This window comes from Hylobates moloch, unplaced genomic scaffold, assembly GCF_009828535.3.
Source record: "Hylobates moloch isolate HMO894 unplaced genomic scaffold, HMol_V3 SCAFFOLD_3, whole genome shotgun sequence".
Classification (NCBI taxonomy): Eukaryota; Metazoa; Chordata; class Mammalia; order Primates; family Hylobatidae; genus Hylobates; species Hylobates moloch.
Window position 1 is genome coordinate 63,107,351 of NW_026652278.1, and position 25,264 is coordinate 63,132,614.

Below are 25,264 nucleotides of genomic sequence, written 5' to 3' on the forward strand. Positions count from 1 at the left end.
TTTTCCACAAGTATTAAACTGCCAAAATGTGAATATGCAAAGCCTTTCTGAATCTATAATAATGGTACTTCTACTGGGGAGAGTGTAATATTTTGGACTGCTGTTTTCCATTAATGAGGAGAGCAACAGGCCCGATTACAGTTCCAAAGTAATAAGATGTTAATTGTAATTCAGCCAGAAAGTACATGTCTCCCACTGGGAGGATTTGGTGTTAAATACCAAACTGCTAGCCTAGTATTATGGAGATGAACATGATGTAACTTGTAATAGCAGAATAGTTAATGAATGAAACTAGTTCTTATAATTTATCTTTATTTAAAAGCTTAGCCTGCCTTAAAACTAGAGATCGACTTTCTCAGCTGCAAAAGCTTCTAGTCTTTCAAGAAGTTCATCTTTATGAAATTGCACAGTAAGCATTTATTTTTCAGACCATTTTTGAACATTATTCCTAAATTAATAAAGTATTCCTCTGTTGCTTTAGTATTTATTACAATAAAAAGGGTTTGAAATATAGCTGTTCTTTATGCATAAAATACCCAGCTAGGACCATTACTGCCAGAGAAAAAAATCATATTGAATGGCCATTTCCCTACTTAAAAGATGTCTCAATCTGAATTTATTTGGCTACACTAAAGAATGCAGTATATTTAGTTTTCCATTTGCATGATGTGTTTGTGCTATAGATATTTTAAATTGAAAAGTTTGTTTTAAATTATTTTTACAGTGAAGACTGTTTTCAGCTCTTTTTATATTGTACATAGTCTTTTATGTAATCTACTGGCATATGTTTTGTAGACTGTTTAATGACTGGATATCTTCCTTCAACTTTTGAAATACAAAACCAGTGTTTTTTACTTGTACACTGTTTTAAAGTCTATTAAAATTGTCATTTGACTTTTTTCTGTTAACTTACATTGTTTAAGGTATATAATTTTTAAATCTTGCAGAATTTGTACAGCTTCGAATGTTATAGTATTAGATGCTTTCTTTCTCATATTACATTTCTTCATTTGGTTTATTACATTAGTCTCACCAGACCAGTACTTGCAAACACTGATGGTGCTGATCGTAGCAGGTGATACATCACCACCAAGCATTTCAAAAACTATTTCAGCCATTCTAGGCTAGAGGCCTGAGCAAGTAAAACATGGAGAAAAGGCAGGGCAGGGCCTAAGAAGGATGTGACATGTCCTGTGACAAAGGACCAGGAGTTTGGGATTTGAGAGAGAACAGGAAATGGTGGATAGTGAAAATCCATGTGATGCAAAGGCTGGGTTAACTGAAAATCCGTTCTTGGATGCTAGGTCTTTCAAGTCTGAAGACTGCAGACCACATTTGGTATCAACTTTCTGAGGCTGACCTGAGAACCTACTTAAGCCATTAAAGGTTTTGAGGGAGAAAGTACTACTGAAGAGGCCAGCAGTGTACCCCTCAAAATGTATGTAACTTGGTCGGGTGTGGTGGCTCACGCATGTAATCCCAGCACTCTGGGAGGCCTACGTGGGCGGACCACCTGAAGTCAGGAGTTCAAGACCAGCCTGGCCAACATGGTGAAACCCCGTCTCTACTAAAAATACAAAAATTAGTCGGGTGTGGTGGCAGCGTCTGTATTCCCAGCTACTTGGGAGGCTGAGGCTGGAGAATTGCTTCAACCCAGGAGGTGGAGGCTGCAGTGAGCCAAGATCACGCCACTGCACTCCAGCTTGGTGACAGCAAGACTCCTTCTCAAAGAAAAAAAAAAAAGTATATGTAATGAATAAGGCTTTAGCAATTTCCTGTTCCCAGTTCTGCCTCCCTCCCCAGCAAACTTTCTAGGTAGACCTGTCCTGTATATTAGCACTCTTCTAGAGAAATTACCTGTAAGATGATGATATCCTCAAAATATTACAAAATTAAGGAACATTCTATATATGCACAAATTGAAGAAAGGAAGTTAGGTAGTTGATACTTTTAAAGGTACACAGTCAATTTAAGTGGTCAAAAGGTATTTGGCAAAACCTAATTTAACTCAAGCCCTATGCATGATGTTACTGCTGAACCATTGGCTAATGCAGCATGTACTGTATTTCACTGTTTGTTTGTAATACCCTAATTAATGTCACATGGTTTAATTAGCATTTTTTTGTAGTGGTACATAAAATGACGGTGGACCTTCAATCAATGGTGTTTTACATAACCCCCAACTAAGCTTTATTTGAAACACAACTTCTGACCTGTAATCTAGAAAGGGGTGGAGGGAGTATGTATGTGTATGTACACCGAAACCTCTCCCCCAAGAAGTGAACAAAGATCTAAAGCCATTCTAGGCCTTCAGCTCAGACTAGGATACTAGTAGAAAGTACAGAAAAATGGTCTAATGACCTCCCCACCTTTTGAAGTGACTGTCAAATGAAACTATTAAAAACCACTTGAAAACTTATAAAACGCAAGAATAGCCTGAGACCTCTTAGAAATACAGATTTAATTGGTGTAAGGTGGGGTTTGTGCAGAGTATTAAAAACACCCCCAGGCGATTCAAAAGGATAGCCAGATTTGAGAAACACCCTTAGCTGGAAAAGAATTGAGGAGCTCCGTTTTGACTTTTAACATAACACTTCTTAGGGCTGGCCTAAAAAAGGAGGTTAACTTACATTAGCCTCAATTCCCAAATTTTACCTAGAAATACTTCATAAATTAGGTAATCTGGGGTTCATAAGCAAACACGGCAGAGTAGGGAGCTATCAAAATAAATAGAGTGAATTCTTCAACAAAGGAGGACAAAACTACCATAAGGCATTTTGGATGGTCAAAGTGCAAAAGAGGTTGGGGAGTGGAGGAAGAGACTGATGACAGGAATATTTTGCTTTTGTTTTAGCAGGCTTACCATGCACTCTTCAGGGGAAGACTGCTGTATGCCATATTACACCTTGATTCACAACTTTTAAAAGCTGTAAGGAAGAGCAACCTGATTGATAGTAAAAGTTGACCCCAATGAATGGTCCTTAGGAACAGATCCTATGAGAAGGCTAACCATGGGAATCTAATTTAGGTCTCTGTTTTTACAACTACATTCTGGTTTTATTGTTTTATTTTTATTTTTTTGAGACAGTCTTGCTCTGTCACCCAGGCCGGAGTGCTGTAGCGCCATCTGAGCTCACCGCAACCTCCGCCTATTCTGCCTCAGCCTCCCAAGCAGCTGGGATTACAGGCATCTGCCACCACACACGGCTAATTTTTTGTATTTTTAGTAGAGACAGGGTTTCACCATGTTGGCCAGGCTGGTCTCGAACTCCTAGACTCAAGTCATCTGCCCACCTCAGCCTTCCAAGTGCTGGGATTATAGGTGTAAGCCACCACGCCCAGCCTGCATTCTGGTTTTATTTCCTTTTAATTGAAAGGAGTGTCTTGGTTCTGCTGTCTTATTAATCATCCTGAACAATGGCTAATAGCTTGAATGACTACTAAGACATGAGAGCTACAAACACACTATATATTTGTACCTTACAAATAGATGTGTGGAGGCCAAATACTTCAGTATTTAGCCAACTCAATAATCATAGTTCCGAGGGTCACCCTGAGGGTGCGACTCCGCCGTGATGGTGACCCGGTTCCTGGGCCCACGCTACTGGGAGCTGGTCAAGAACTGGATCCCGACAGCCTACACATGGAGCGCTGTGGGCGCCGTGGGGCTGGTGTGGGCCACCGATTGGTGGCTGATCCTGGACTGGGTACCTTACATCAATGGCAAGTTTAAGAAGGATAATTAATTTCACAAACCCTTCACAGACCCCTCTGGTGCCTGGTGGCGCCAGCTCCTCCCATCTCAGCGCCTGCTGCATCTGGAGCAGCCCAAGCCTCAGGATGGACAAGAGGAAATCCACAGCTCAACTTCAGACTTCTTAGGTTTCTGAAAACAGCTTGGATATTTTAATGCACGTTGCATTAAACGTCACTGAAACCTCCTCAAAAAAAAAAAAAAAAAAAACATAGTCCCTACAATTTAGCAAATGATCTGCAGCCTTGCTGCTCTGATCTACAAAGCTCGAGACTTCGTGTTTTTTAAAAGTAAATGGCAATTTCAGAAATCTTCAATGGTATTTTAACTTTGTACCATGAATCTCCTTGCTGTTAATACATTGTCTCACAGTCTGGAGTAACAGGGAGGAAAAGTCCCCAAATTAAGCTTTGTATACAGTGTGCTTCCAGATGCTATTCTCTTGTTAAAATATTTGTTCATGGAACTATTAATACAAAGTGCCTACTATTTCACAGATCAGCTTCATAATATACAAAGGTTACTACTATTGAGAAAGAGCATCTGACATGTTTTTGATTTGAATAATTACTACCTCAAGAAGTGGATGAACAGGGAAAATGGTATAATATCAGGTACATGGAAACATTCTCATGGGGAAGAATGCTACTACTTTGAGGCAAAGTACCTTAGGTGAGAATATTGTTTTAGTGCTTCTAGCTATAGAAGAGTTGTATAGTTCGCCAATAGTTTTTTAAGTTAATCTACTGAAAAGTACAAGTCCACAATCCCTTATCCAGCCCCTTGGGCTTATTTGCATTTTGGAATTATGAATTTTGAAGAATTTTTTAAAGCACCCAATAGGGGTCATAGTCTTATTTAGTGAATACCATAAATAGCTTCAACAATTCAGATCAGGTTTTTCTGCAAAGTGAGAGATGACAATATTCTTTTCAGTTTTTTTTTATTTTAGAATTGCAGGTTAAGAGACTGTGGACCTCTATAAATTCATATGGGAATAGAAACAAGCCATCCGAAATTTAAGAGACCTTCCCTGAACCATCCCTCTTTTTGAAAAATTTTGACTCTTATATGAGAACCACTGAAAGTTTAAATATTAAAACAATAAATCTTTATTAAACAGTTTCACGGCATTTTAAAATAAATTTAAAAAATAAATATTTGCATTATAGCAGAAAGTCACATGTATTGCATCAACTCACTTTTACAATTTAATGGCATGAGATAACTAAGCATCAGCACCATAGAACTGTTAAGATTTGTTTTTTAAATTCAAGGAAATAGCTCTAAAGCACTGCAGCATCAATAATTTTGAAAGCTATAACCCAGTGATTGGTGCTCATAGTAGCCAATGTTTCTTTCTATTACTGGCAACTGTGGAGACAGAGTTCTTCCAGTAATAAATATTAATAAGTTCTCTGATCAACAATCCCCCATCTATCAGCGTGTCAGGATTCACAAAAGAGAAAAGAGCTGCAGGTTATGTAGTATATTCCCTATTTGTGATTTAGGTTTGCACAAAGACACTTATTCTAGCAAAAAAGAAAACATCGTGTTTCCACCATGCTACCTTTTTTTTCTTTTTATAGATTCTCAGAGTAAGATTTAAATCATAATTTTTAACCTTTAAAAGTCTGTTCAAGTTCAATTACAACCATAGAAACTGTACTGGTATCAGAACATAACTATTTTATTACAAAACTTAACATTATTTACAAATGAAAAAATAATCAAATGACTATTGCAGGCCAAAGTTAAAGGTTTTTCACTCAATGATTGAAGAAAAATTAAGCAATATTTCCATGCACTCATACCAGATCATTTCCGAAATATGCAAACTCTTAAAACTCATGTTAGTAAAACTTTAATGTATTCACAATACTTGCTATGTTTATTGGAAGATGGTCAAAAAAAATCCATGGTTCTGTACAATAATATTAACAGTTTGTTCATTTTCCTTTAATATTTTTTGGCTTCCATGAACACTCGTAGATTGAACATTCTGCAAGTAAGAATTATAACAGTACCTCTGTCACCTTGCTGAATTCATCACCATAAGAAGAACACAAATAGTTTAATGCTTTTGCACTAAACTGAATAGTTTTAACTCCAAAGTTATATTAAACTGAAGCCTTCATTGTGATCAATAGCTTGGATCAGTTTAGAGCGTAGAGTTTCTTTTTCTGTATATTTTGGAAGATCCAGAAGATTAAAACAAGTATGGGAAACTGGGAGATATTCCTCACCACCTCCTGTGGACTGGATGACTAGTTTCAGACTCTTCATACCAAGAATAGGAATGCGATCACTACCTGTCAAAAATACTGCCAAGAAAGAACATTCAGTCAACCACTTCAAAACAAAAACAAAGTAGCAAGTAATATTCTGTACAGTCACTACAGTAGGGCTTCACATTAACATCTGCTCTAACATGTTAACTTACTTCCTAATTTGTGGAAGACAAGTTTTGAGACACATTCTAATTGCTCATCCACACAATATTTTTTCTTTAAAAGTATAATCTTAATACCGGCACAAAGGAAGTGCTTAATAAATGTTTGCTAAGTGAGTATTTTGCCATTGCCAAAACATTCTGAGAGCCCTTTTTTGGGAAAAGCCATTCAGAACTAGTTGACAAACCAAATGCAAAATGCAGTTTTGATTATGATTTCTTTTTCTATTTGCGTTTCTTTTTTTTTTTTTTAATCAGAAATTTATAATGGGCAGCCAAAATTCAAATCATTTTTTTTTTTTTTTTTTTTTTTTTTTGAGACGAGTCCTGCTCAGTTGCCCAGGCTGGAGTGCAGTGGCATGGTCACAGCTCACGGCAGCCTTAACCTCCTGGGCTCGAGCAATCCTCTCGCCTCAGCTTCGGGAGTAGCTGGGAGCACAGTCACCAAGCCCAGGGCTAATTTTGGTAGAGATGAGGTTTTGCCATGTTGCCCAGGCTCAAATCACTCTTAAAGAGTAATGATTTCTCATCCTTATGACATACAGAAGAATTTGACCAAGATTCTCGGAGGTTGCCAAATCATTCTTGGCAACAGCAGGAGTATCAAAGGAAATGTCACTGATTTGGACACATAAATTCTGACAACTTTAAAAATATGTCAAATTTCAATTAGAATACAGACTTTAACAGAAGAAAGACACACAGGCATCAGTTATAAATGAGGGAACTAAGGCCTGAAAAAGCTTTATTTTATATAGAAATTGCCAAAGTTTTAGTCTTGAAGCAAAAAGAAAAAGAAAATGAAGACCAAACAGAGAAAAGAGCAATACAGTTGGCCCTCCGTATCTGTGAGTTCTGTATCCATGGATTCAACCAACTGCAAATCGAAAATATTTTCAAAAAATGGATGCTTGTGACTGTACTGAATATGTCAACTGTTTTTCTTGACATTGGTCCCTCAACAATACAGTATAACAACTATTTACATAGCATTTACATTGTATGAGGTATTAATAACAAGTACATTCATGTGTCACTTAACAATGAGGATATGTTCTGAGAAATGCATCATTAGGCGATTTCATTCTGTAAACATCATATATTTACACAACCTAGGCTACATACCTAGGCTACATGATATAGACCTATTGCTCCTAGGCTACAAACCTGTACAGCATGTTACTGTACTGAATTCTGTAGGTAACTGTAACATAACAGTAGGTATTTGTGTATCTAAACATAGAAAAGGTACAGTAGGTGTATTATAATCTTATGGGATCACTATCGTATATATGGTCTGTCATTCACTGAAAAGTCATTATGTGGCACATGACTGTAATCTAGAGATGATTTAAAGTATAAGGATGTGTGTAGGTTATATGCAAATACTATGCCAATTTATACAAGAAACTTGAGCATCTACTGGATTTGGGTATCCTTCGCAGGGAGGTCTTGGAACCAATCCCCCATGTATGCCGAAGGATGACTATACTCCAGAGATCTTTTTAGAAATCTAAAAGGAATTCTACAATCCTAGTTTATTGTAACCACAGTTTATTGTAACTATAACATAGCTATAGTTTGCTTTCATTTCCAAGTTAGCTTCCATCTTACTTCACAGAATGAATCAATGCTATTTTGGAGGCAAACTGAATTTAGCCTTTGAAATAAGAAAATACATGTACTGAAGAGTGCAGATAGTTCTTTTTCAGAAAAATTACTTGAAGATTAAAACAGGACTTTGGAATAATACTATAATTAGATTCCAGTCTCATAAAGTATACAACTAGTTCGAAATACTTACACAGAAACTGTTTCTTCTTTTCCAATGGTAATTCATGAAATACTTCCCAAAAAATTTTTATCGTAGGATGTTCTGCCCAATATTCCCCTTTGTATTCTGTATTCTAAAAACAACATAATTTTTTATTAGTATTAAGGGACACACTGGCTAATATATTAGCACATAAAGCTAACATGGTCCAGTAGTTTGAAACTTGTGCAATTCAATGGATTGCCCACTGTCTGGACATTTACAATTTGAAGCTATTAGTTCCAGGAGAAAAAGAAGAAATATGTAAGAATCACCAGAAATCTTTCCCAGCACTTCAAAGAACATGACAGGATCATACTATCATCTTCAAAAGTAAATAAAGAGAAACTAGAATTACTAAAATAATGTTATAGGACCATTAAAAGTTTGACATGGAATTATCTGTGATAATCAGAAAATTCCCTTTCTCTGTATTCATGAACAGAAGTCAAACATTACAATTTATCTCTCCTTTTAAAAATATGGTACTAAGCAACACTAAAAATTTTCTGAGGTAGTTTCTAAGATGGCCACCAGTGAGCACTGCCTCCTGGTATTCGTGCCCGTGTGTATAAGGATATTGTGAATATGAGGAATGTATGACTTCTGAGACTAAATCATAAAAAAAAAAAAACCTCTATGGCTTCAGCCCTTCTTCTGGATCACTCACTCTGGGGGAAACCAGTTGTCATTTCATGAGGATATTCAAACATCCCTATATGGAGAGAAGTACTCATGGTGCTACACTGAGGCCTCCTGCCAACAGTCATGTGAGTAAGCCACCTTGGAAGTGAATCTCTATCCTTAATCATGCTTTTAGATGACTACAGCACCAGCCAATATTCCGACTGCAACTTCATGAGGGCCAAACTTAGCTGAGGCCAAACTACTCAGCTAAGCCACTCCTGAATTCCTGACCCACAGAAACTATGAAACAACAAAGTTTCATTGTTATTTTGAAGCCAGTAAGTTTTGACGTAATTTGCAGCAATAGGACTAAAATATCTCCCCTGTCAAAAATATTAGTACTGGCCGGGCGCAGTGGCTCACGCCTGTAATCCCAGCACTTTGGGTGTCCAAGGCGGGCGGATCACTTGAGGTCAGGAGTTCCAGACCAGCCTGGCCAACATGGCGAAACCCCATCTCTACTAAAAATACAAAAATTAGCCGGGCATGGTGGCAGGCGCCTGTAATCCTGGCTACTTGGGGGAGGCTAAGGCAGGAGAATCGCTTGAACCCGGAAGGCGGAGGTTGTAGTGAGCCGAGACTGCGCCATTGCACTCCAGCCTGGTCAACGAGCGAAACTCCATCTCAAAAAAAAAAAAAAAAATTAGTACTAAAAGAGAAGCGGGTAGGAAGTAGAGAGGAAATAATTTATATTGTGAACTGTTCTTATCCAGCCGCAGTTGGCTTTAACTTTCAGTTCTTCAGATGCGTCAGGTCCTTTGGACATACTGTTCCCTCAGCCTACACCACTCAGACACATCCTTTTTTCTTTGGTCATCAGGCTAATTTTTACCCTTTTAGGGCTCAGATTAAATGCCATCTAATTCATTCATTGATTCATCCAGCAAATATATAATGAGTTTTAGTCAATGTTTTGGGCCCTGGGAAAACCTCAGTGAACAGAATCCTCACTTACCTTGTGGAGCTTACCATCTAGTAAGAGGCGTTCCCAGATTCATCTAGCCTAGATTAGGTTCCTCCTTATGTACCACTCACTAAACTCTTTTTCATTGTATTAATCAAAACTGTGTATTAAGCATTTAATTTCTGGCTCCCTTATTAGGGCAAAGACCATGTCTCTATCCTATTTCCTGCCCTCTCTTCAATCTCTTGCATAGTTTCAGCTGTATATTATCAGGCACACAGTAGAGGCTCAATAAATACTTGCTAATGGGCCTCTTGAATTTTGGACTCTCATTTGTAGCCATGATTTATCTTAATCACTGAACTCTCAATAATTCAAATATGCAAAATATTTGCTTAGTTGCACACAAGTTTGAAGAAAACAGCTTGAATTCTAGCACGGAATTTATTAAACTGTTTGAATTAAAGTCTGTGAGCATGTTAGTAGGGAATGAAAAGAGGATGGCTAAAGTTTTTTTTCTTTTAAATCTCTAAATGGTTTGGTAAAAATGTGCACACATGTCCTGATTAAGAAAGAACATTTAAAGCTCCAAATCATAATCACTAAAATTGTAATGAATCAGATATACAACAGAAGAAATCAAAGTGTTAAGTATAAATACACCATTATATATACATATATATATATATATTTTTTTTTTTTTTTTGAGATAGAGTCTTGCTCTGTCACCAGGCTGGAATACAGTGGCGTGATCTTGGCTCACTGCAACCTCCACCTCCCAGGTTCAAGCGATTCTCCTGCCTCAGCCTCCCGAGTAGCTGGGATTACAGGCCTGCACCACCACACCCAGCTAATTTTCGTATTTTTAGTAGAGACGGGGGTTTCACTATGTTGGCCAGGATGGTCTTGATCTTCTGACCTCATGATCCGTCTGCCTCAGCCTCCCAAAGTGCTGGGATTACAGGCGTGAGCCACTGCGCCCGACTGCTACAATATACTTTTTAAGATGTCCTGTTTTAACTGAATGAACACTTACATCAATTATCACTTCAGGCAAGGTTTCAAGTACTTACTGAGTGCTCTCCTAGGTGCTGGGAATACGGCAGTGAACAAAGAGGCAAAATTTCTGCCCTCATGGTGCTTACATTGTGGTGGGGGGAAGGAGCAACCTAAGTAAAATTATGTCAAATCCAAAGAAGCAAAATAAAACAGCGAGGGGAGACAGGATACGTGTGCAGGAGAGAGGTTTGCAATTTTAGATCAGTTATCCAGGGAAGGTCTCTGAGAATGTATAAACACACAAAGGAAGTGAGAGCAAGAATCTTTTGGGATTATCAGGGGAAGAGAATTCCAGGCACGTGGAAAAGGAAACAGAAACGCCCTAAGACTGGAGTGTGCCTGGAGGGTTCTAGGCTCAGCAGAGGTTAATAAGGCTGAGGCAGAGTGAGAGGAACAATGACAGGAGATGAGGCAAGGAGGGAAAAATTGTGTAGGATCTAAAGGGTGATGAGAAGCTGTTATATCATTGTCATTTTAAGGTGATTAGAGGTGGAGTCCATTTCCACTGGGGGACCCCTTAGAGTTAGTATCTACAGGCTTCTTCTTTTGAGTAGATCAATTTACTACCACACAAGAACCTTCAATCTCCTGCCTGAAGGATTCACACCTGGCTACCAGCTGCGTGGCATCCTCAGTTTTACCTAGTTTCCCAAATTGTAAAGCCTCTCTCCCAAGCTGTCTTTTGCTGGGTAGGAGAGGCGACATGAATGGTCCAATTATTCTTTAAAATGGCTTTAAAGTAATTCTGTTGCCCTTAGTCCAACCTTCATCCCTGCCATTAAGGGTAACATGGTATACCAGTTCTTGAGCCTTTCAGATTCTAGGATATAAAATGAGTTGCCTTGGGCCAGGCGCGGTGGCTCACGCCTGTAATCCCAGCACTCTGGAAGGCCAAGGGTGGATCATGAGGTCAGGAGTTCAAGACCAGCCTGCCCAATATGGCGAAACCCCATCTCTACTAAAAAAAATAAAAAAATCAGCTGGGAATAGTGGCACGCCTGTAGTTCCAGCTACTCGGGAGGCTGAGGCAGAAGAATCGCTTGAACTTGGGAGGCGGAGGTTGCAGTGAGCCAAGATCGCGCCACTGCACTCCAGCCTGGGCGACAGAGCGAGACTCCGTCTCAAAAAAAAAAAAAAGTTGCCTCCTGACAATCCTGTCCCTCTGGAGGCTTAGAATTCAATTTTCCTCTGCTTTAAGTCACTCGTCAATTTACCTCCTTACTTTCTGTCTTCCAAAACTATTTCTTCTCTTGTTCATTGCGCTTTTATTTTTTGGTGTGTGTATTACTATTTTTATTCCATTTCTGTCATTCTAGTGATATTTTTGGGAGGCAGCAGACATGTTTATTCCATAATGTTTAACTAGAAGTCCTAATTATTCTTAAAATCTTATTCCTTAAATTACTACACAGTAAAACTGGCTATATTCTGGGGTGTATACAGTTCTGTAAGTTCTAAGCACATGTGCAGATTTGTGCAACCACTGCCACAATTAGGATACTGAGCAGTCCCATCACTGTTACGCTCTTAGATGTCTCTTGTGCTACCTCCTCTGAAGTCACACCCTCCCACTCAACCCCTAGTCTCTGTTCACTATAATTTTTTGTCTTTTCAAGAATGTCACATAAATGGAGCCATACAGTATGCAACCATTTGAAACTGGCTTCTTTCACTCAGCAGAAAGCCTCAGATTCATCCAGTTGTTGCATGTATCAATAGTGCTTTTTTTTCTTTTTTGAGACAGGGTCTTGCTTTGCTGCCTACGTCGGAGTGCAGTTAGGGCTCGTTGCAGCCTCTACCTCCCGGGCTCAAGGGATCCTCCCACCTCAGCCTCCCGAGTGGCTGGGACTACTGGTGCACGCCACCATAAAGGGCCAATTTTTGTATTTTTTGTAGAGACGGGGTTTTATCATGTTGTCCAGGCTGGTCTTGAACTCCTGGGTTCAAGCGATCTGCCAACCTCAGCCTCCCAAAGTGCCAGGATTACAGGTGTGAGACACCACACCCAGCTGTGCATTTCTTTCTTTTTTTTTTTTTTTTTTGAGATGGAATTTCACTCTTGTTGCCCAGGCTGGAGTGCAATGGTGTGATCTCGGGCTCACTGCAACCTCTGCCTCCTAGGTTCAAGCGATTCTCCTGCCTCAGCCTCCCAAGCAGCTGGGATTACAGGCACCACACCCAGCTAATTTTGTATTTTTAGTAGAGATGGGGTTTCTCCATGTTGGTCAGGGTGGTTTCGAACTCCCAACCTCAGGTGATCTGCCCGCCTTGGCCTCCCAAAGTGCTGGGATTACAGGCATGAGCCACCGTGCCCGGCTCAGCTGTGTATTTCCTTTTAACACTTAGTAGTTATTCTGCTGAATAGGTATACTGTAGTAGGTTTACCCATTCACCCACTGAAGCACATCTAGGTTGTTTCCAGTTTTTTACTCATTTGCAAATTAAAAAAAAAAAAGTCTTTAAAAATTAAGGTAAAACACACATACCATAAAGTTTGTATCTTAACCATTTTAAGTGTACACTTTAGTAGCATTAACTACATTCACATGGTTGTACCACCATCCATCTCCAGAATTCTTTTCATCTAGTAAAACTGAAACTCTGTCCCCTTTGTTTACAGATTTTTGTGTGAATATAATTTAATACCTGGGAGTAGGACTGCTGGGTCATATAGCAAATGTATGTTTAACTTTATAAGAAACCGCCACTGTTTCCAAAGTGACTATACCATTTTGTATCCCCATCGGCAACATATAAACATTCCTGATGCTTTGCACCTATTAATATGACTGACACAAAAGGTAGAGTGGTAAGTGCTGCTCTATTTTTTTATGTTAGTTATCTTAATAGGTATACAGTATCTAACTAATTATAAATGCATAAATCAGAGGATGGTATATTAGAAAGATAGAAAATCAGCAGATTAACTTCACATATATCTTTCTCAAAGCTGATCTAACCTTGCCCTTTCTGTCATTCTGCCTCCCAGGTTCAAGTGATTCTTGTGTCTCAGCCTCCCAAGTAGCTGGTATTACAGGAGTGTGCCACCACACCTGGCTAATTTTTGTATTTTTAGTAGAGATGGGGTTTCACCATGTTGGCCAGGCTGGTCTCCAACTCTTGGCCTCAAGTGATCTGCCTGCCTCAGCCTCCCCAAGTGCTGGGATTACAGGCGTGAGACACCATGCCTGGTTTAACCTAGCACTTTCTTTCTGAGATGGGGTCTTGCTCTGTTGCCCGGGCTGGAGTGCAGTGGCGCAATCTTGCTGACTGCAACCTCCGCTTCCCGGGTTCAAGCGATTCTCCTGCCTCAGCCTCCCGAGTAGTTGGGACTACAGGCGTGCAACACTATGCCCAAATTTTTGTATATTTAGTAGAGACAGGGTTTCACTATGTTGGTTGGCCAGGATGGTCTCGATCTCTTGACCTCGTGATCCGCCCACCTCGGCCTCCCAAAGTGCTGGCATTACAGGCATGAGCCACCGCACATGGCCAGCACTTTCTATTAAATGTTTATCAGAATCAATATTTGATAATTACTCTGCTAAAAAATGTAACACTGAGACTAATCAGAAAAAAAGGAAACAAAGATTTTTAAACATCACAACTGCATTTCATAATGGTTTTCCTAAGACTGAGGCAGAACGAAAACCCATTCAGCTTTGGCTAGGGCTTTTTTTTTTTTTGGAGAGTGCAGTGGCGCAATCTTGGCTCACTGCAATCTCCACTTCCCAGGTTCAAGCAATTCTCCTGTCTCAGCCTCCCAAGTAGCTGGGATTACAGGTGTGTGCCACCACGCCCAGCTAATTTTTGTATTTTTAGTAGAGATGGGGTTTCACCGTGTTGGCAAGGCTGGCCTGGAACTCCTGACCTCAGGTGATCCGCCCACCTTGGCCTCCCAAAGTGCTGGGATTACAGGCATGAGCCATCGCGCCCGGCTTGGTTAGGGCTTCTATCCAGCTGTGTCACAGATGACATTTTTGTTTTCTTTTGAGACAGACAGGCTCCTGCTCTGTCATCCAGGCTCAAGTGCAGTGGTATAATCATGGCTCACTACAGCCTCAACCACCTGGGATCAAGAGATTCTCCCACTGCAGCCTCCCACAGGTAGGACCACAGGTGTTTGCTACCACATCTGGCTAATTTTTAAAATTATTTTTATCTATGTTTATTTACTTATTTTTTGTTTTTGAGACAGAGCCTTGCTCTGTTGCCCCGGCTAGAGTGCAGTGGCACAATCTCAGCTCACTGCAACCTCCACCTCCCAGGTTCAAGAGATTCTCCTGCCTCAGCCTCCTGAGTAGCTGGGATTACAGGCATGTGCCACCATGCCCAGCTAATTTTTGGATTTTTAATAGAGACAGGGTTTCACCATGTTGGCCAGGCTGGTCTTGAACTCCTGACCTCAGGTGATCCACCCACTTTGGCCTCCCAAAGTCCTGGGGTTACAGGTGTAAGCCACCACGCCTGGCCTAAGTTATTTTTAGAGATCAGGTCTCACTATGTTCCCCAGGCTGCTGTTGAACTCCTGGCCTCAAGTTATCCTCCCGCCTAAGCACCCCAAGATGCTGGGGTTATAGGTGAGAGCCACTGTGCCTGGCCAGATGAGTTTTCTATATCAATGCCACCAATTATAATAGTGTCTAATTCATACACAGTTCAAATCCATTCATTGTGGAGTTTGAAGGGTAGAGTGCTTTCCTGTAAAATGGTAGTAATAAAGTGTATAAAATAAAAAATAATACATAAAAAGGCAAGATTTCCACATATAAACCTTTCCATTTAACAATATCAGAGATTAGTTTTCCCCTACCTTTTCCAGTTCCTTCCAATCATAATTTGTATTTCCAATGACCATTGCTTGTAGTTCATTAGGCTGAAAGAGCAGAAGGACTTTTCCTCCACAGACCTTATGAAAGCCCGCATGAAAAGCATCAAATAAGGAAGCCACTGACTTATTGAATATGTAATCCACATAAGCATCAACAAACTCTTGCCTGGAAATGAAAAAGCACACATGTACAGATTATAAAAATCATTTATGAAGAATCCATAATGTAGTCATTAAAACTTCAAGTGCTCCTACAATTTCTGCTACGTATCTACGAAACTGAGAATGTATGAGTAGGGTTCAAACAGGACAAAACCAAAGTCACTATGGAAAAAGCTATTATTCTTTCTATATAAAAATCAGCTGTATCCATGAGGCATTCAGTTATTCTTAGGCTATTCCCAATGGAAAAAATGTCATTTCCTAATGGGCAGAATGATGCAAATGGCTATGAAAATAATTTTAAAATATTTACAAGTTATTGAGAATTTATATATATCATGTCACACGCATCCCTAAAAGGAATGATCTGTTACAAACAATAGGTGACGAAAAAATGAGAGCTTTGGGATTCAGATCATTTGACAAACTATAGCCTTCTTTTCCTTGGGTTCCAAGGAATCTGAACAACATTTACTTTTAACAAATGCCTAAAACAGGGTACTAAACATTCTTTTAGGATAATCATTAAAGAGTACAAGTGTAGTTTCTTTTCAAATGTACGTGTGAATACATACACAATCAATTCTGATTCTCTTCTACCTCTTATGATACAAAAGGAAACTGTAAAGAAAAAAAGAAGCCCCTTTAACCCCTGAATTTGAACCACAATCTTACTCAATCTGTTTTGTTTTGCTAGCCACAACATTTTATGATGCTATCTGGTCAAATAATGAGAATGGATACTAGAAGATTTCACTATTTTATATCTTTGTCTTCCAAGTAATAAAGGATGATTCTGCAATAGGAATAATGGTAAATTGCCTTTCAGAACCAAGTATTTTTTTAAAACAAGGATATCTAGAAGGACCTAAAATTTTTTCACATCATTTTAAAAACAGCTTTATTTTTATCAAAGTAAGACATATCAGGAGTTTAAAACATCGAATAGTAACAATCCTAATAGCCAACATTTACTGAGCACTACATGTGCTAGGTCTTATTCTAAGTATCTTAAAATATTGTCTCATCTAGTTCTCAACCCCATGAAGTAAGTATAATTTGTCATTCCATTTAACAGAGAAGGACACTGAGGCATTGAGACATCAACTAATTTATTTAAAATTATAAAGCTTCTAAGTAGCAGAATTAGGATTATAATCCTTTGAACCAACTCCCTGGCAACAGCCACTATTAAAGAATTTTAACAAAATAGAAGAGAACAAAGCAACTCTGTCCTGCACTTCTCTGCCAGAAATTCCCGCTATTAAAAGGCAACTATTTAACTTTTTTTGCTATCCCTTCTGATATTTATATTCAAGTTTCTAACAACACAGTTCTGTTGTTATTCCTTAAATTTCAGTTTGGTTTGGATTAATCTTTAATGTAATTGTCCCATTCACTTTCTACTCCCCTGTACATCTATTATATTTATATAACAATTTTTGGTTCAATATTTGTTAACATTTCTATATTATTCACAGTTAAGCTGTATTCTATGGTTACCCTTTTTCTCTTAAAAAGAACTTGTTTTCCTTAGTTTGCTAATTCATCCCCAACTTCTCCAAAAGAAATATCCATTTCCTCTAGATTCATTCAAAATATTAGGTACTATCAGTCGCATTTCTCTCCTCGAGCCCTCCATCCTCTTGACCTAACCCAAGTTGTTATTTCTAAATCGACACAGCTATTGATCCTTCAGAAAGAATCTTTGCTTGTTTGAATCCTGGTGGTGGTGGTGGTTGTTTAATCCTGTGTCTTCCTCTTTCTTGGTGTAATTCCTTGTTTTGGTAGACAGAACACATCCTCCAGTAACTTCCTGAGAAAAAGGCATCAGAAGTAAACTCTCTGAGACTGTGGATGTATGAAAATGTTTTTAAACACACACACTTGATAATTTGGATACAGAATTCTAAGTTAAAAGTAATTTTCTCCCAAAATTTTGGTCTTCTAGCTTCCAGTGTTCCTTGATTCCAGTGTCTGATGTTACTGATTCTTAGGTCTGTGGGTTTTCTGGACAGTTTTAGGGTCCCTTTGGCTGAAAATTTTGTAATTTCATGTATCTTGTCTTGGTATTGACCTTTTTTCCACTTCTCATGCTTTCAGTCTTGAAAAGATGTCATTCATTTCTGGGGAAGTTTTTTTTTTTTTTTAAATATTTTCTTTGACAGATTTCATTCATTCCATTTCTTTCAAATGAGTTTTGTTTTTTTTTTCCATTTTTAATTGTATCCATCTGGATGTCACGCATCATTCTGAGGATACTGATTTCAGTTTCCTCTGAAGTTTTGTCCTTCAACCTCCATGGTTCCTGGTTTCTTCTCATTCTTTTTGACTGTTTTGGTCTTTCCTTAAATGTCTGTTGACCTTTGGCTATCAATTTACACTTTTTTTTTTTTTCTTTTTTGAGACGGAGTCTCGCTCTGTTGCCCAGGCTCGAGCGCAGTGGCACGATCTTGGCTTACTGCAAACTCTGCATCCTGGGTTCAAGCGATTCTTCTGCCTCAGGCTCCCGAGTAGCTGGAACTACAGGCACATTCCACCACGCCTGGCTAATTTTTTGTATTTTTAGTAGAGATGGGGTTTCGCTGCATTAGCCAGGATGGTCTTGTTGTCGTTGACCTAGTGATCCGCCCACCTCGGCCTCCCAAAGTGCTGGGATTGCAGGCGTGAGTCACTGTGCCGGGCCTATGGATTTACATTTTAAATGTTAGGCAGTTTCCCCAGAAAAGGATCCTTCACTATACAGTACCAAGGAGGAGGGAGCTATAGACTTTCAGCACTTAATCTCCCTGTTTTCAGTTCAGCTCCTTGCCTGTGGCAGTGCCCAGGTGTCCTCAAATCCACAGTCCCTTTAGTTCAATTTCTCCAGAAGGTAAATTTCCAATCTCCTGCCCAGGCCAGAGAGGGGCAGTTGCCAGGTTCCTGGTGTGCTAAGGGAAACTAGTTTCTTTTGTTGTTGTTTTAAATCCAATGTTAGCATGGGAAACTAGTTTTTAACTGCTTCTTATAAGAGTTCTAGCATTTCCCCAAACACCACACATTTTCTAAAGGTATGTTTTATTCTCAGCACCCAAACTTTTGTTTTGTGAAGTGATCCAGCTGGCTTCGTGGCTCCTCTTTTCCATCTCATGTTGCAGCTTCCTCTGGTTTGCTAAAGTTAGTTACTACTGTTTCCTGGCTTCCAAAAATGTTTGCTGCTGTCACTTCTCCCTTCTCTTTGTTTTAATGTCTTCGAGGGATTTCAGGAGGAAAAGGCAGATTATTTCCTCACTAACCACTCAAAATTAAAGTTTTATTGGAGTAAAAGCTTAGGGTTGTGACACGTTTTCTGCGTACAGAAGAAAATGTCTACTGAATCTTATTATTCCCACTGTTGCTGCTAAAATTCACTTACCGATTTTGTTTGTTAACAGCTGTGTCTGCACCATTTAGAACCAGCTCTTTCACTTCTGTTGCACCAAAGTTTTCAACTGTGATCTATTAATTTAAATTTTTAAAAAAAGTCAATGTCAGACTCAAAACTTAGAGTATTTTAATAATCCATTATTATATTCTACCTTTCTCTCATTTAATTAAAAAAAACTACTAAATTTGAGATAAAATTCTGCTACCATATAGCTTATCTGAGAATTTCGCTTAAAGCCAGAACTAGAAATTTTGATCCTCTCTAGTTTGAAATCCTACCACCATGATTAATTACAAATTACCAAGTGTTTGGTAAGTTAATAAGGAAACTAAGCATTTGTTGTGCATAAAACTTTAAAATGGTTACTATAAAATATTAGACAGGATGTTTTCCTTAGACGAGTGATAAAATCCAAGTATGAGAATGCATTCAGCTTAGAAAACCATGCATTCTTCCCAAATGAACTGCTACTCCAGGGTTCCTCTATCACCCTTGTTGTAAACTTGATCACAGACAGTTTTTCCAGTTATGTACTAATTTGGTTTATAAAGATAGTCAGTTATTTTGAAACCTTTTATTTCTTTTACTTCTGGAATTTTTCTAAAAATATTACCATTCCCACTTCTGTATCTTTTCTTTTGCTATTCCTTCTTTTTGGAATATTATCCTCTTTTATGAAAACCTGCTATTTATAAAATACTATGATGGGAGTGGGATGTCAGATGAATATATTCCTGCTGTGATGCTTACTATCTAGTAAAGGCAGAGAAATGTAACATATAAAGAACTAATTATAATAAAATAATGCATTTATAAGAGAGAGATGAACAAAATGTTATCAGATCATACAGGAATGCAAACAGAATTCTAAACTAGAGGAAGTATGAAAGACCTTGAGGAAGAAATGCCATCTGAAAAGCACCTACAAGTATGGGTAGTATTTTGAAAGATTAAGAAGAGAGTGAGATTTCAGACAGAGAATATCAATTGAACAAAAAATTAGATATTACAATAAATACCAAGTTTCTGAAAATGTATGGCAAGTGGCTCTGAAAAAGAGGAAGGTAAGGTATATTAAAAAAAATACTGTGTGATACAACAAAACTTGGTATGAAGGGAGGGATACAACGAAAGGAGGAGAGCCAGTTTAAAAATGTCTTTGACACCCATTCTAAAGCTATTATTCTACAAGCAATAAAGAGCCACTGAAAAATCTCTGAGAAAGAAATGGCAGTGGAAAGAAATGTTTGAATTACCATAGTTCTTTGAATATAGTAAGAATTCACAAATTTGGTGACTGATAAATTAGAAATTAAACAGCTTGAAACTCAATTTTTTAGTCAACTGAGATGATCGATAAAAATTCAAGAAACTAACATGGGTATGATGGAATCAAGTGAAAAAGAACCAAAATTTCACAGAAAAGAGTTTTTTTTTGTTGTTTTTTTTTTTTAATTTTATGGTCACCTTATTCTAACAGGAACACACTTTGGAAAATGCTTTTCTGTTGTTATCTGGATTTGTGGAGAGCGACTTTTTTTTTTTTTTTTTGAGATGGAGTCTCACTCTGTCACCCAGGCAGATCGTGCAATGGCGCGATCTCAGCTCACTGCAACCTCCACCTCTCGGATTCAAGTGGTTCTCCTGCCTCAGCCTCCCGAGCAGCTGGTATTACAGGCACGTGCCACCATGTCTGGCTCATTTTTGTATTTTTAGTAGAGACGGGGTTTCACCATATTGGCCAGGCTTGTCTCTAACTCCTGACCTCAAGTGATCTGCCCACCTCGGGCTCCAAAAATGCTGGGATTACAGACGTGAGCCACTGTGCCTGGACAGAAAATAGTCTTAAAATTTTCTTGAAGAAAATATGAATGTGCAATTTTTTTTGGCAAATTTTATGACAGCAGAATATGGCATCTTTTGTCAGCTTTGACAAAACCATAAAGAGAATGTTGTGTGTGGGGCAGGGTGGCAAACAAATACACAAATAAAAAATATAAAAAATAAAAAACAGGCTAGGCACTGTGGCTCACGCCTGTAATCCCAGCACTTTGGGAGGCCAACGCAGGCAGATCACGAGGTCAAGAGATTGAGACCAGCCTGGCCAACATGGTGAAACCCCATCTCTACTAAAAATACAAAGATTAGCTGGGCATGGTGGTGTGCGCCTGTAGTCCCAGCTACTCGGGAGGCTGAGGCAGGAGAATTACTTGAACCTGGGAGGCAGAGGTTGCAATGAGCTGAGATTGCGCAACTGCACTCCAGACTGGGCAGAGCAAGATTCTGTCTCAGAAAAAAGAAAAGAAGAAGACGAAGAAGAAAACTGAAGGTTTTACAATTTCTCCAAGAGTCTATAATATTCAAATTGTTCCCTTCTGGAGTGCCTTACCGTAATACTTATGGATTTTCTCTTATTTAATTACCAACTAGTCTACTTCTGCCATATCCTCATCTATCAATGGCTTGGCATGTGACTGGATCAGTTATTTAACATCCCTTTTGGCCAGGTACAGTGGCTCATGCCTGTAATGCCAGCACTTTGGGAGGCCGAGGTGGGTGGATCATGAGGTCAGGAGTTCAAGACCAGCCTGGCCAAGGTGGTGAGACCCCGTCTCTAGTAAAAATACAAAAATTAGCTGGGCGTGGTGGCGGGCACCTGCAATCCCAGCTACTCAGGAGGCTGAGGCAGGAGAATCGCTTGAACCTGGGAGGCAAAGGTTGCAGTGAGCTGAGATCATGCCACTGCACTCCAGCCTGGGTGACAGAGCAAGACTCCGTCTCAAAAAAACAAAACAAAACAAAACAAAACACATCCCTTTGCTGCCTTAATCTTTTACAAGATTTGCAATTTCATTTTCCAAATAATATTGCAATGCATTTGCATTTGTTTTATCTACGTCATCCAACAGTGAATAAGACAAGATGGGCAAGGATGAATGTTAGTGTGAAATAGAAAGGAATGTACCAATGGAAATTAATGTTTTTAAGTTTAGTAGTAATATTCTCACATTACAATAACCTTTTGCTTCTCTAAAGCACTTCTGTAATTGCAGACTCAAAAATGAACACTTGGGTAAAGAGGATGTCTTGTTATTTGTAAATATCTTTAGCATAATGATAAAGTACACAGGTTTAAGTCACAGAGGCTGATATGCATACTGACTCCCCAAGGTAATGACTGTTTTCAGTTTTCTTCATCTGTAAAACAGGGATAATCCTAACCTCATTGGATTGCTGAGGATTAAATGAAATGCATGTACTATGACTAGCTAGCACATAGTAAATGCTCAATAAATGTTAGCTAAAGGGTTCTTTAAGAATTCCATCCATCGAAATAAAGAAAAACCCTAAGACACAGCTGTTAAAGAAAAGGGATGATGAATAATCAGGCTAACCTATGTCCTTCCATCTTACCGTAAAATTAAGACAAAATGTTTCCTCTATGTCATCTTCTGGATAATCCAGTAACTGTTGCATGCTTCTGCAAAATAATATATATGTTTCTGAGAGGAAAAACATTATTGGATATTTTGACTATTTTACATATATATGTATATATACACACACACACACACACACACACACACACACACACTTCTCATTCCCTCTTGGTAAAATCCTTTTGTCAATTTGTAATTTTATATTTCTTTCAGAATAGTGAATACACAATGGCAAACTCATAAATGATGCTTAAGGAAAAAAATTAGTAAAAGGTTCTTATCACTTTTCTGAATACAAAGGCCATGTATCCACCTATTTTTAACATTTTTCCTTATTTTATTTTATTTTTCCCGAGATGGAGTCTTGCTCTGTCGCCCAGGCTGGAGTGCAGTGGCACAATCTTGGCTCACTGCAACCTCCGCCCCCCGGGTTTTTAAAAGCAATTCTCCTGCCTCAGCCTCCAGAGCAGCTGGGATTACAGGCGCCCACCACCATGCCCGGCTAATTTTTGTATTTTTAGTAGAGACCGGGTTTCACCATGTTGGCCAGGCTGGTCTTGAACTCCTGACCTCGTGATCCGCCCACCTCGGCCTCCCAAAGTGCTAGGATTACAGGCATGAGCTACCGCGCCTAGCCCATTTGTCCTTATTTATATAAAATTTTTAATACATTTTATTTAATAAATAAAAATAAATTTCACATATTCAAACTAGGAATGAAGGTTATCAGAAGTAAAAGTTCAAATAAATCATTTAACCACTCTCAGAAAAAAATTTACTTTCCTAAGGTGATTACCTGATATTTGCAAGGTATTGTCAAACAACTAAAAATTTAGTCTTTCTTTTTTTTTATTTTTGAGACAGAGTCTTGCTCTGTCACCCAGGCTGGAGTGCAATGGTGCAATCTTGGTTCACTGCAACCTCCACCTCCTGGGTTCAAGCAATTCTCCTGCCTCAGCCTCCTGAGTAGCTGGGACTACAGGCGTGGGCCACCATGCCTGGCTAATTTTTGTATTTTAGTATAGATGGGGTTTTGCCATGTTGGTCACACTAGTCTTGAATTCCTGACCTCCACGCTGGTCTCAAACTCCCGACCTCAGGTGATCCACCTGCCTTGGCCTCCCAAAGTGCTAGGATTACAGGTGTAGGCCACTGCACCAGCCAAATTTAGTCTTTCAATAGAAAATTTTGATCTGAGAAACATAATGGATTTTCCTTTATTAGAAGGGCATTTGTTTATTTCAGAAATTTAACAAGAAGAACAAAACATATTTTTTCATAGAAGGAAAGCTTTCTGTACATTCCCCACTTCTTACCTCCCAAACCCTACTACCTTTTGACTTTTTTTCCAACTAACCTCCCAACATCAGGCATTAGTTCTTTCAAATCATCCAAGGATGGCTTCTTTTTCAGTAGTTTCTTATATAAAGCCAAAGGAAAATGCAGGTCCACAATGGTAAAATTATAAATTGCTAAGCCACAGATAACACCAATCAAATGGAACAAATCACTGTCTTCAAATGTCTAAAAATAGAAGAAAAAGTAAAGACATGTCCTCCCAGTTAAAATATTAAATTTTCTATGATTATATAAATATGCTCATATTATACAATTTTGAAGATAGAGAAAAAAGTAATAAATAATAAAAGTTCATCCTCATTACTCTCCCTGGGATAACATCACTGTTAGTATTTTTGTACATTTCCATGTAGCATATTTTCTCAGACTTAAAAAAAATATATCTAGCTGAAATTGTACTATACATATGACTTTACAACTGTTTTTTCCCAGACATATAAGCATATTCACGTCATTCGACATTAAGTTAATAGGTGAAATAATTACTATAACTTTTTTTCTGATTTAAAAAGTAATACACATTCGAAATTTGGAAAACAAAGAAAAAACATAGAAAAGAAAATGAATAAACACCTGCAAACCAATCACTCAGGAATAATGATTAAAATTTTTTTGTGTATTTCCACCTATAATAAGCTCAGAAAAATATTTTTAATACACTGTATTTAAGATTTTATCTCATTTTCTAATTACAACATGAGTATTATGTCATTAAATGTTCTTCTAAAACACAACTTTTTTTTGTTTGTTTTTTTGAGACAAAGTCTCCCTCTGTCACCCAGGATGGAGTGCAGTGGTGCCATCTCTGCTCACTGCAACGTATGCCTCCTGGGTTCAAGAGATTCTCCCGCCTCAGGCACACACCACCACAACCAGGCTAATTTTTCTATTTTTAGTAGAGACGGGGTTTCACCATATTGGTCAGGCTGGTCTCAAACTCCTGACCTCAGGTGATCTGTTCACCTCAGCCTCCCAAAGTGCTGGGATTACAGGCGTGAGCCACCGCGCCTGGCCAAAACATAACTTTTTAATGGCTGCATATTGTATCATAAAAGTACAATGAGTTGCTAAATTTAGCTGTTTTACTCTCCTTGGATGCTTAGATAACTGAAACATACTTACACTACTGACACATTGAAAATGTTATTTTTTTCCCTCATCTTTATAAAAGTAGTATGTATTTACAGAAAATTGTGAGCATGATGGTTAAAGAATAAATGTTTTAAATAAGACCTGGGCTCCGGCCTGGTTTAGCGGTCTAGCCTCTGTGTTTTCAAAGAAGGTAAATATAGTATTTATCTCATATAGTTGTTGTGAGGATTATATAGGATAATATATGTTAAACACTTTTAGCACAGTTCTTGAAACACACACTAAAGGTTCAATAAATGTCAATT

The 25,264-nt window shown here is 38.5% G+C and overlaps 2 protein-coding genes across 7 annotated transcripts in view; one reads left to right on the forward strand and one right to left on the reverse strand.

Moving 5' to 3' along the window:
* Positions 1-3,559: 3,559 nt before the first annotated feature.
* Positions 3,560-3,926, forward strand: LOC116478869 (cytochrome b-c1 complex subunit 10-like). Its single transcript, XM_032754578.2, has one exon. The coding sequence runs from the start codon at positions 3,576-3,578 to the stop codon at positions 3,744-3,746; it is 171 nt and encodes a 56-aa protein (XP_032610469.1). The 5' UTR covers positions 3,560-3,575; the 3' UTR covers positions 3,747-3,926.
* Positions 3,927-5,426: 1,500 nt separating this feature from the next.
* The window catches only part of HERC4 (HECT and RLD domain containing E3 ubiquitin protein ligase 4), a 159,303-nt gene continuing 139,465 nt past the window's right edge, over positions 5,427-25,264 (reverse strand). For 5 of the 6 annotated variants that reach the window (XM_058436290.1, XM_032138389.2, XM_032138404.2 and 2 more), the window contains 6 exons: positions 23,866-24,032; positions 22,483-22,549; positions 19,057-19,139; positions 15,483-15,666; positions 8,011-8,113; positions 5,427-6,078 (listed from right to left, as the gene is read on the reverse strand). In XM_058436290.1, the coding sequence (XP_058292273.1) occupies positions 5,870-6,078; positions 8,011-8,113; positions 15,483-15,666; positions 19,057-19,139; positions 22,483-22,549; positions 23,866-24,032 (813 nt within the window). In that variant the 3' untranslated portion in view covers positions 5,427-5,869. Of the gene's footprint in view, positions 6,079-8,010; positions 8,114-15,482; positions 15,667-19,056; positions 19,140-22,482; positions 22,550-23,571; positions 23,702-23,865; positions 24,033-25,264 lie in introns of those variants that run through there. The other variant, XM_058436291.1, reaches the window with a different exon arrangement.